Source organism: Apodemus sylvaticus, chromosome 1 (assembly GCF_947179515.1).
Source record: "Apodemus sylvaticus chromosome 1, mApoSyl1.1, whole genome shotgun sequence".
Lineage (NCBI taxonomy): Eukaryota > Metazoa > Chordata > Mammalia > Rodentia > Muridae > Apodemus > Apodemus sylvaticus.
Genome location: NC_067472.1, coordinates 117,989,277 through 118,002,042, shown reverse-complemented (window position 1 = coordinate 118,002,042; position 12,766 = coordinate 117,989,277). Strand labels below are relative to the sequence as shown.

General features: G+C 36.2%; 1 protein-coding gene across 1 annotated transcript in view; it reads left to right on the top strand.

Moving 5' to 3' along the window:
* The window catches only part of Rab38 (RAB38, member RAS oncogene family), a 70,573-nt gene that overhangs the window by 20,347 nt on the left and 37,460 nt on the right, over positions 1–12,766 (top strand). Inside the window, exon 2 of the mRNA XM_052177647.1 lies at positions 3,976–4,256. Within this exon, the coding sequence (XP_052033607.1) occupies positions 3,976–4,256 (281 nt within the window). The remainder of the gene's footprint in view (positions 1–3,975; positions 4,257–12,766) is intronic.

The window sequence follows — 12,766 nt, the reverse complement described above, 5'->3', positions numbered from 1 at the left end:
ATTTTTTGTTTATTATTAGATGTTTTTAAATTCTCTGTCAATTTTAAGGGACAACTCTCTATGTAAGGCATCTTTGATAATTTTTTTTTCTTCGAGGGCTTAAAGCGTAGCATTTCAGGCTTACATGGCTTTTCCTCTTAGTAATTAAAACATTATTTTAAAGCTCTTGCAAATGAAAACAATATGCTCTGAGATTAGTCAGACCTAAAATCTGCATGTCTCAATGAGTTTCTGTATAATTAAAATATGTCTTGGGGCTTCACACTGCATTTTAAGATTGTTGATGTGAGAGCTGATGGTATTCTGATAATACTCATCTATGTAATAATTTGGTAATTTTAACTTACAGTTTTTAATGTTCTTTTATTTGTTTGTACCATTGACATTTTAACAGCTATGTTGTGGTGGATTCTTCTTTAATCATGAATATTTGGAAATTGTAAATGCCTCTTGAATTTGAATGTCTCTCTAGTTATAGAAAAAAGTCTATTAATTTTATTGAATACATTTTCTATTCCTTTAGGCTTTACCATGTCCATTTTCTACTTGACAGATTTTTAGATTCTGTGTCTTGAACACAACCTATAGTTCTTATGAGTTTTTTTCACATTGATTAATTTTGTTTTTACTTAAGCCTGAAAATTTTCCCAAGTTTCACTCTTGTTCCTGAAATTAGATCTTCTGCTTGGATTTCTGTGTTGAACATACTTCCTGTTCTTTATTTGATTGATTTATTCTTTCATTTCCAAAATTTCTATTTTTGTAGTTTCAGATCTTTAGTGTAATTGTCCTCTGGACACTTGATATTTAAATTTCTTCTCCAGGTTACTGATTTAGCTACTGTAGTACCTTTGCTGTCTAGATCCTGATTTCCTTGCTTCATTTGTTCACTTATTTGAGCTCTCTTTGTAGTCACTGATTCTCTTTAAAAGTAGGACTCTGAGCTCTTCTTCTTGAATTTCATGCATCTCATTATCTTTGGTTTCTAGTACCAAGGAGTTGGGAGCTTGTGGAAGCATCATCATGAAATTGTTTGCTACATTTGTATTTTGTGCTTCTGTTAAAAAAGTATATCTCAGTCTTTCTGTTTTTCCCTATTCTTTCCATTTTTTAATCTTACTTTAGGTTTCTGATGATATATATTTAATTATGTTTTAATATTCTATAATGCTAATTATATTTGAAACTAACCACAGTGGCAGATATTAGCAATCTCAATCTTAACTTTTTTGTTGAAGATAGTTCGTTCTCTTTTCTTATGTCCTGATAGATTTCAGAGACAGTTCCTCTAGGGTTTTGGCTAAGGGACTATATTTTGTAGTGCCTATAGAGGTAATCAGTATTTAAGAGGCAGGTCAAGAGAGAATCTGGAAGAGGGAAAGTTAGAATAATATTAAAGAAAGAAATTATGCCAAAAATAGTTCTAAGAATTACTTGAGAAAATATCTTTGAGTAGATATAGAGAACAAAAGGAAAGTATAAAGTTAGTTACTAAGATATAGATTAAAACACAACAGCATAGCAATTAATGTAAATAATAATGATAATAATAGTTATAACAACTCTAAAGTGCAACAGAAGATGGCATTATGACTGCAGTTGGAAAGATGTGGTTTCTTCTTCACTTTGTTTTGTCTTATTTTTTGGACCAGTCTTCATGGGTAGGTAAAGAAGATTTATTGTGTCAATAATAATTCATAATAGGGTCAATAATTGAAACAAGTTATGTCAGTTTGTTCTTGCAAGTGTGAAAAATTTGTGTAGCTGAATTCCACTTTCTTCCAGAATTTCTAGTCTGACACTGTCAGATTGAATCTTAGTTTCTGTTGTTTTGAAGATCTTTCTTTGTGTCAAAACTCAATGTTACTGACACTAAAGAAGAGTTTGGGAGACCTGTTTGCCTATGTTTGTTTCTTTGTTTCTTTATTTTACCTGCATTTATTTTATGCTGAATTTATTTTTGTGCCATGAGTTTTTGTTACTTTACTTTCTTCTGGGATATCTTTTTCTTCTGTGCAACCTCCTCTTCTAGCTTTGGAACAGGCTGTTCCTTCTCAGTGAGGATCATCTCAATGTGGCAGGAGGAGCTCATGTATGGGTTAATCCAGCCATGAGCTCTGTAGGTTTGTTGGCACATTTTAGGTGCCTTGTTCACCTGGATCTGTTCAATGACTAGAGAATCTACATCTAAACTCTTAAGTTCAGAATTACTCTATTTTTAAGCATGCATAGCAACAATTCAGCAATCCTTTTTGGCCACTGTCCTTGTGCCCAGCACCACTCTTTGACCTGGGCGCACCTACAGACTCCACCATTATACCACCCATCGGAATGGCACACATTCTTTTTTAAAGTGACATACTTGGTGGCTTTTCGGATCTGCATATTCTTGACATCCTGGGCAGTTTCCTGAGTGTTCTTAAAGTAAACAAGAAGGTTTAAACCTCTTGGTTTGTATGATTTTGTGTGTTTTTTTTGGGGGTCAAGAGAGTAGCAAAGAATCTTCACAGGTCACCTCTGGCCACTTACAGGAAGAGCCCATGGTTACTTTTTATGGAGTCTATTTGAATACCGTATCACATTGTGTAGCTAGTCTAGGCAGTGGCAGGGGTAGGTTGAGCATCGTTAAGTTTTCAGCTTCAGTTTCCACACTTCTGATGCTCTCTCCAGTCTGTTTTGCTTGAAGCCTTGTTGTCCCAATCAGTACACCATACTAAGTTCTGCTTCGAACTTCTCGGGAGTATTGTAGCTCATCTAAGTAATGGGCAGGAGTGGGTGTGTGCATTTGGAGTTTCTCTCAGTCTCAGAGAGCTGTGCCACACATTGACCTCTGAAGCTGGCTGTACTCTCCCACCTCTGGTTAGGTTTCTGAAACTTGGTCTTACATTGTTGGTTGTCTGGGAATCTGCTTTCTAGGCAGCTACAGCTTGCTTTTCCAGGGTGCAGGCAGTGTGCCTAGGCTGCAGTGCTGGCTTGGCTGTTTCTTTGTGAGCAAAACCATACCAAAGTATGGTGTCTGTTTTACATAGCTCTGTCTTTTATAAAAATAGAATCTACTTTTTCTTTTACAGATTGAATTTCTATTTTTTAAAGATTTATTTATTTATTATATGTAAGTATACTGTAGCTGTCTTCAGGCACTCCAGGAGAAGGCATCAGATCTCATTACAGATGGCTGTGAGCCACCATGTGGATGCTGTGATTTGAACTCAGGACCTTCAGAAGAGCAGTCAGTGCTCTTAACCGCTGAGCCACCTCTCCAGCCCTAAAATCTATTTTTAATATAAAATATTTTTTCAGCTAGTCTCACAGACACAGCTCCTAATATGCCATCTTACTCTGAATTCTAAAGAAGGCCACATGTAGTTATTTAACATTTGAAATGTAGCTAACTACTCTGAATTATGGATTGAATTTTAAATTTTATCCGGCTTTAATTAATTTAATGAAAATATCCACATACACTTATTGAGGTACTATATAAGCAGAGTTATAAAACATTGTATGCTACATAACATTTTCTCAATGAATATGTCATACTTCTTTCACATTTATTTCCTTGTTTTGTGTCCATTCATGTGCACACACAAACATACAAGCACATATACTATAGCACATTTTTGCAGTTCAGAGGACAAGTTGAAGTAGTCCTGTTTCTCCTTTTAACATGGTGGTTATAGGGTTTGAATTCTTGTCTTTAGTATAAACGGCAAGAGCCTATAACTGGTGAGGCATCTTATAGGCCCAATAATCAAAAACCTGTTTTTAAAAAATTAACGTTTCCTTTCTGGTTGTAAATATCAAGCAACATAGCTACATAATTCTATATTTATCCTGTCTTTGAATATTAGCATTAGAACTCTCTATTTCATCACCTGCTCATTTGGGTGGGGGGTGGATATGAATCTCCAGTGTAGTATACAATTATGATTCCATTTTTAGTAGCTTAGTGAATCTATCTCTTTTTGTTGACAGGCCAAGAAAGATTTGGAAACATGACAAGAGTTTATTACCGAGAAGCTATGGGGGCATTTATTGTTTTTGATGTCACCAGACCAGCCACATTTGAAGCCGTGGCAAAGTGGAAAAATGATTTGGACTCAAAGTTAACTCTCCCTAATGGTAAGCCAGTGTCAGTGGTTTTGTTGGCCAACAAATGTGACCAAGGGAAGGATGTGCTTGTGAACAATGGACTCAAGATGGACCAGTTCTGCAAGGAGCATGGTTTCGTAGGATGGTTTGAAACATCAGCCAAGGTAATGATACATTAAGTAATAAGCTTAATAGAGTCAGATTCACAAAGAACCCTGCATAGAGCCATTATTATTATCAGAGTGATAATAATGTTTCTGTCCAGTGACTTAGAGTTAGCAAATTGTTTTGTTCTCTGTCTCATAGTTCGGTAATAAGTGGCAGAAATTATTATTTATTACTTAAGATGACTATGACTAAGTAAGCCAAACCACTTGTACATGGCCACATTGATCATAATTATAATTGTGCACAATTTTTTGAGCTCAATTTGTACTGGTATGTTTTACAAACATTCTTGCACTTAGTCCTTACAACATTATATAATTTCATAGGAAATTATATATATATATATAAATATATATATTCATAAATATTTGAAAATATATGAAAGAAATAAATGTCACATTCTGTGTCACTGTCTTATTCTTCACACTGTGACTGTTAAGTGCATGCACCTGCCTGTCAGGAGTTACACTTTGTCATATGAATGAACAGATGACAATAATATAGAACCACCATACTGGGAATACTAGGATAGTGGGGCAAGAGATAGAATAGAACAGATGTGGAGAGCATAGCCTAGCTTGGAATTTCTGTTTTTTTCTGGGAGACTGGGAAGTACCAGCAAGAGGGAGCTTATGCAAGAAACAGGACCCAGGAATCTTTGTGTATAAAGAGCATTACTTTTAGAACTATGCCTTACATTACTCTGATTTGTTAGTACAAGTTTTCTTTTCTACTCTCACTTTCAGTTCCATTTTTGATTTACATATTAAATCTCAATCAAAGCAGGGAATAACTTTAATAGTAAATTTGTTTAATTCAATTTACTTTTAATCAACATATAATACTTAGACAAATTTATGTCAGGCAGTGTACCTTGATTCATTTACTCATTGATGATAATCAAACTACCTTTTTTGGTGCTTTCTGAGATTTTCTGTGTGCATATAAATATATCATTTATATTATTGAGAATACAACCTATATAATTTTGTTGTCATATCTGTTATGCTCTTTTTAATTAGTATAAAACAAATATTTAGGGATAGCTGTGAAGCCCAAGCATTTGCTACTTGTTTGGGGTTCAAATGTACATAAGACAGGTATTATGTCTTTACTTAGGGAGGTCATCAGAAGACTACATTGTAGACATCTTTACATAGCTCCAGAGAATTGTGGCAGAAATTCCTTGAATGGCCACCATTCAAAGTGGGTTACTGGTGTTCTGTTACATAGTATTTGACTACAGATACGATAATCTACTGTATAGCTTAAACATAGCTATATATTTTCAAATAGGTGGAAGAGATAAAATGTTTCATTAAATATGTTTGCTTTGATTTAAGCATTACTGGATTCCTATGGGAGAATGACCTTGCCCAAGATTATCTAGGGATTGGAAAGAAAAAGTGTATCTGAGAATATCCCTGAAGTGGAAACCCAGCAGCATGAAGCTGCTGCTCGACTCACAAGATGATGGAAAGGGAAAAGAGCTGGTGTCACACTGCTGGGGACCAATTGAAGCAGCTCTTGTGAGAGTAATTTCCCAGCACCTGCTCCTCTCTGGTCCACCACTGCTCACTGCGTTTAGAGAGTTACGTTACTCAGATCTCATGTTCTAGTGTACTTTTCTTTCCCCTTTAGTCCTTAATTAGCCATTTCCTATTATTCTTCCCTTAGTTCTTGATGAACACAGGGAATTTTAACATCTATAGTTTTCCCCTGAATGGTAGCCTGGAATTTTCTTTTTCATTCCAAAATACCTGTCAACTAAAATTGTCTTCATTTCCCCTGAGCTTCACACCCTATTTTCACATTGCCTGCACTTTCCTTCAGATCCTTTCCTTGTCTTTTTTCTTGTTTTCTTGTTTCCATTCTTCTTTTCTTGCTTGCTTTCTTGCTTTCTTTCAACTTATCTATTCACATGGAGACATAGCGGTCTGGATTACTTTTCTTAACTACTGGTGAACTGGAAGGAGTCATTTTTATGGAGAAGTGGTCTTTTATTATTCTTTCACTGAATCCACATCATCAAGCATACTTACCAGCCAAGTATTCTGTGCACTGAAACTGGATATTTATAAAGCAGATACAGTCTTCATGCCTTAGCATAGCATAGCGTAGCATAGCATAGCACAGTACAGCATAGTATAGCACAGCACTGCACAGCATAGCATAGCATCTCAAAGGGAAAATCTATAGTGTGTGAAATAGTGATTAATTACTAACAAGAAAAGGGGTAAGGAGATTATGAATTATTGGCGTGTTGAAGGGTCTAAGAACTTTCTTTACTTTGTTTTCCTTACTTCTCTGTGTTCCTCCACTGCAGAATCAAATTCTGTGTGCCTGAGAATCCTATGCTCGTTAACTTCAGGCCTGGCTGACCTTCCCACTTAAATACTGCATTTCTAATTATCCAAATTTACATCAGGGTTAAGTTTGAAGAGAAGCTATGTACATGTGTGGGAAAGTAGGCCATGGAATTTAACAAGCAATGTACACATGATTGTATAAGACCACATAGTGAAACATAGAATATACTTCCCTCTTCTCCCTAAAAGCAACTCATTTGAAGTTGTTCTGCTGAGCATCCTAACAATAATGACTTGGTAAGTTAACATTCACGATCAATATTTGAATCTTCTGCAAAAATATGCATCATTGGCAAAGTGCAGTGCCAAGCTGCTGAACAAGTCCTTTCACAGGTCTAAAATAAAAGTCTGCTAAGTTTTGAATACAGCATTGCAACCCATAAAACTGAGACCCAGATTAAACTTCCTGTTTGACCCTGAGATGGCAGGATTTGGGAATAGCAAACAGCACGTTCTTTGATTACTTGTGGGATCAGGGGATGTGCCTATTATAAAGCATTTTGATAAAGGAAGGAGATCTCTTACATGATATCATAATCAGCTGGCGATGAACATCTGATTTCCATTTTTCCCTTTTTATATCTCGAAAACTACTAATGAGCCAAAGCCACACATTCTGTCTTTGCCCTCATAGACACAACATGTAGAAATCCCAAGGACATCAGTAGTAACCTTTCCCTTTCTTAATGGAAACTGGAGCTTGTAATGAAAACTACCTTCCACAATGTTGACCCCACTGCTGAGGAGGATTTCATGTCTTTGCCTTGTGGTTTCTTCAGTAACTTTCATAATTATGTATGTATACATATATAAAGTGGTGTGCTTGATCTTTAAATCATATCTTCTTATACTAATTCAGAGGAAGGAAAAATTATCTTTATCAAATAAAATTTTTCTTTGCAGCCTGTGTGGATGAGTTTTCCTGGATTTTCTAGGTAATATACAATTGCTCTCTCAAGCATGTCAACTTTCCCCAAGCATTCCTGGTTCATGCCTGCTTTTTAAAAATAATTATCACCTTTTTTTTAACCCCTGGTTGTAAGCTTACACTTAAATGTATAAGTGGGATCTCTTACACTTAAATGTATAAGTGGGACATCTTTCTCTGTCCATTTATTCTAGCAATGGATGTTTTATGCCTTCCTGTGACCATACATAATTTTCATTATTTGCTTTCATAATGAAAGTGTGGAGTCCTGCCATCTAAGCTCATCTCAGTGGTTGACTGAACCCTGCTACATGTTAACAGGTTCACCTTGTGCATTTCCAGAGGCTTTTGTCTGAAGCTTCCCACTTTCAGCTTTGGGATTTGCCTTCTCACCTTCTTCTGAAGTTGTTGTAATTATTGAAAAAATGTATGGGGACCACCCAGATGCATTATCTATGACTTCATTGTCTCATACACACACATACACCCCACCCCTTTATCACACACACACATTCATCTCTCTCTCTCTCTCTCTCTCTCTCTCTCTCTCTCTCACACACACACACACACACACACACACACACACACACACACACACAAACACTCCTTCTGATTGTTGCCATAGCCCAGCACCCATCAGCTAGTCTGGGTTAATCTGTCCCTATTTGGCTCTGAGGCACACACAGCTGCACTCTTGTGAGAAGTCCTTTTGTATCTGACCTCCCCCCACCACCACTTCATTTTGCTCTTAAAGTGTGGTTCTTCAGGTGCAGCTGTGTGCAGAAACAGGGTGTTGAGTAATGGCAGTATAGCTGGAAACAATGGAGCATGTTGTGTCTGTGTAATAGTGAGGATGAGTCAAAATCACAGTGGAAAATCTGCAGTGTTTGCTGTTCTTGTTTCCCTTTACCTCAAGACTTACTACTGGCAGATTTCCTCAACCATTTCTATTCTTTGTGTAGTGAGTCTGGAGGTACACACTTAAGAATGCTCTAGGTCACTAGGTGCATTGGGAAGCAGCTATTTTAATTTGAGTTAAAACACAATATGCCTGTGGATGAATGTGCTTGACTGTGTACCTTCTGACATGGTGCTACTTATTGTGGAAAATGAGTGAACAATTGACACAGCAGCTTTTTCCCTCCAGTATTTTAGTAAGTGCTAAACACATTTACTATCTTTAGAGTGTTTTTTTAGTGCACTTACACAGGGAAAACCTATAATTCTTTTGTTTTGTTTTGTTTTTTGTTTTTCTTTCTTTTTCTTTTTCTTTTTCTTTTTTGGAGGCAAATCTTCCATATCCTAAGGTGGCCTCAAACTCGCTATGTAGCCAAGGATGAACATGTACTATTATTTTCCTATGTGTAGACAAGGTTGACCTAGTATGACATTGTTTTATCGATCTTTCTGCTGCCATCTCCTGAGCTCCGAGATTACAGGCATCTGTCACTACACATGGTTTTATGAGGTGCTAGAGATTGGACTAAAGTCATAGATTTGTCTATTCTGGATAAGTACATAATATTCTATTTATAATAGTTTCTCAGATATGAATTATTTTGGTCTCTCTCTCTCTTTCATGTGTGTGTGTGTGTGTGTGTGTGTGTGTGTGTGTGTGTATCTTGATATGTGGAAGTCAAAGAAAAATCTTTGGGAATCAGTTCTTTTCTTCTGCTATTTGAGTTCCAGGAATGGAAGATTGTCAGACTTGGCAGCAAGTGTCATTTCCCTTTGAAATATCTCACTTGTTCATATTTTCCTCTATTACTTCTTCTGGAATTAAGAGCCAATCTTATGACCTAGATTGCACTAGGAAGTGACAGATTAGATGCAGAATCCCTTTTTTTTTATGGAGCAGGATGGCAGAAAATACTCTGGTGTTTGGAAAACCCTGTAGTTTATAATCTTTTCACAATCAGCCTCTGCTAGACCCAAGAAGAGTTATGTTTAAAGTTAAATTCTTCACTGGTTCAGAAGACAACAGTTTCAGCATTGCTAGGTGGCTTGAAAAGCTTTCTTTCTTAAGCTGTTTCTCTGTGGGGCTTGAATCCATTGTGGATGATCAAGTTGGATTGCTTTTCTGGATGTATACTTGAATCTGTACACTATATCCACCTGACATTGGGGTTTTCAAATGAGAATATAGCTTACCATAAATGAAGAGTAAGAAAAACAAGTTTACTCCAGCACCTTTTAGACTCTACTATCCTGTGTGATCTGAATCCACGCTGGCAATCTCTTAAGTTTTGCTATTTGCTAACTTGGTTTTAAAACAAGATTTACTAGCATTTATTATGTGTGCTTATGTGCCACATGTGTATAGGTGTCTGAGGAGGCCAAAAGAGAGTGTTGGATCTCCTGGGGCTGGAGTTGCAGGAAGGTTTGAGCAGCTTCATATGGGTTCTGGGAATCAAACTTCCTCCTCTGAAAGAGCAGGGAGCTCGCTTATCCACTAAGCCACTTCAGCCCCTGTTATTTGTTAACTTTGTGCAAAGATTTTTTTTTTAATGCAAGAACCCACTCAATTATTTGTAAGACTTTATCGGATAGGCCTTATTGTCACTCAAAAGAAAATTTAAAATACTGAAGCATAGGTGATCACCCTAATGTTTTACACTTTTATCTTTTTATTTTAATACATGTTTCTTCATACCCTATTATAGTGTCATTTTAAAAATTAAGAAGCTTCCTATAATCTGATGCTGAGCCATAACAAATAACAGGTTTGCTTTTGTTTGGTTTCTCTGTTTCTTCTAAGAGGCAGCTATACTGAGTGGCAGTTCCTAAGTGGTTTGCACCACGTTAAACACTTAGATAAAGCAATGGGAATCCTGGCCTAGAATTATGTTGTTGCTGTTGTAAAGGGAACACTTTCTGTATTTCAGTAAATTTACTGAGCTCTTTTATTATTATTAAGTTAGTTTTGAAGCCAGTATGGAGAGCAGTTAATATTGGTGAGTTTTCTGGGAGCTGCTTAAAGTGTACTATCACACGTCATTTATTTTACAGGCATCTAGAAAATAAACAGTTATAAAACATGCATTTATACAAACTGGAATTGCATAGATAATTGCACTCGGGTATGGGTAAATAGTTATTCTAATTTCTTTTTTAATGAGTTGGGCATAGCACATTATTTTTTAAATCCTTTTCTGTTACATCAAGTAATAAGCCATCTTCCATTCTTCTAGTTCCCAAATGTCAAAATGTGAAAGAGGAAACCTCGGTAGTCACTTTATGTATTCTTTGAGGAACACAATTTGTATCAGGTGACTTTTATTTCAGTATCTGTGTTACAAATTGTGTGCCCTAAGCCCATAGTGTGTTCAAAGAAACAGGATTATTATTTTTTTTAACAAGGCTCTCAAAAATTAAATAAGTTTGCACAATCAGCTCCCATGATTTTAGATGAAGTTATAGGATATAGTTAGGCTGTCTTATATGTCCATGCCTTTTAAACTGGTCATCCAGTTAACCCTGCATTTTTAGTTCTCTTAGTTGTAGCTATCTGAACTTAGAGTCATAAAAGGATTAGACCCATTTGAAATCTAAAATCAGAATGAAGTTAGAAAGTGTAATTTAAAGGAGATTATGGCTGTGTTTAATAGTCATGATTGGGTCCATAATGACTACTCGTCTGTATTAGCACCATCTGAATAATTACTTCAACAGGTTCTTAATGCCTTGCTTGAAAAATGGAAACCTTTTCCTGAGTTTGAGAGTGGTTTAGGCCTGAGTCACACACTCAATCTACCCATCTGCTTACAGATCAGCATAAATTAATAATAATGAATTAATTTTTGCATAATTAGTTCTCTAAATATGCTCGAGCTCTGTGCTAATAATTTGTTAGTCATCCCATTTAACGCGAGTAGAAAGAGACTATTAGAGAAGGTTACCATGGTTTGGTGACTAGAAGAGAAAGCATTGCTCCTGTCACTGTGTCCTTCATGGCTCATGATTTTATAACTTAGACTTCTAAACCTTTGCTTTCTCACATTTAGAAATTTATAGCATTCCATCTTGAGACTTTGTTTACTGGATCCTAGCTTAGGTGCCATATGTTGAAAACTTACCCTGAATGGTATTGTTTTGATTTCTTCACTGCCTAGATCAAAAAACTCCAATAGGTTTCATTTATTAATGATTAATTATCAGACAAGTTATCAAGGATCAGTAAACTATGACCTGTGGGTCAAATATAGGCCACCTTGTGTTAACCTAAGCTTCTTTAAAGCAGAGCTATGCTCATGGTTTGCACATTATTGATGACTGTTTTCTGGTCAAATTGCAGAGTGAGTATACAAGAGGCCTTGTAAACTGAGAATCCTGAACTGTTCAGATGTTTTATAATAAGAACAGCTTCTCTTTTCAACGTAGTATAAGACTAGCTTTGCATTAAATGCTGTGCTATTGGTTTCCTTCAAGCAAGTTTGTAATGAAGTTGTTGTTAATTCCTGCCTCACATATGAGGGCATTGAAGTTTATAGTAGAAAGTGTACGTGACTACCCAAAGTACTTGTAGTTAGCATGCAATAAAATCGAGATATCTTTTTTAATATTTATATTTATTCCCATATACTATATATAAATATTCAACATATACACAACATACCTATAATGTGTGTGCATGTGCACCTGTTGAGATTTCAATATATGTATACTAACAGCCAATCTTATTCACCCTACCATTACAATGTGGTACCTTGTAGCTTTTCCCTATTGTGACTTTCTATAACTACTTCTATTGAGCAACTGACACTTGTGGATAGTAAAATAAGAGTCTGTTCTCCAGAAGATTAAAGTCTAATGAGAGAGATGCATGTGATGAAAATTGGCCTTGTTTTCACTGTGACAAAATCAGTAAACTAACTTTTTCTGGATGCAATAAATCAGTGCCACAGGTGGACTCAGGGGTTATGAGAGCATGCAGAAGACCTGTGTAAGGTCAAGTCAAGACAAATGTCAGTGTGGAGAGTGAAAGGGGGCATGGAGTCTTACTTCTAGCTGAGAAGCTATTGGCAATTGATGGCTTTTGGAAAAGGCAGAGTCAGTTTTCCTCAGGGATTCAGCTCCTCAATGGTTGTGCATGCTCCAGTAGGCAGCCTTACATATGTGCACATGCAGACAGCACTCAGTAGACTCAGTGTTTTTATTATTTATTTTTAAAAGATTTTGGAATTATTTGGAATTTGGAGGAAATTGGATG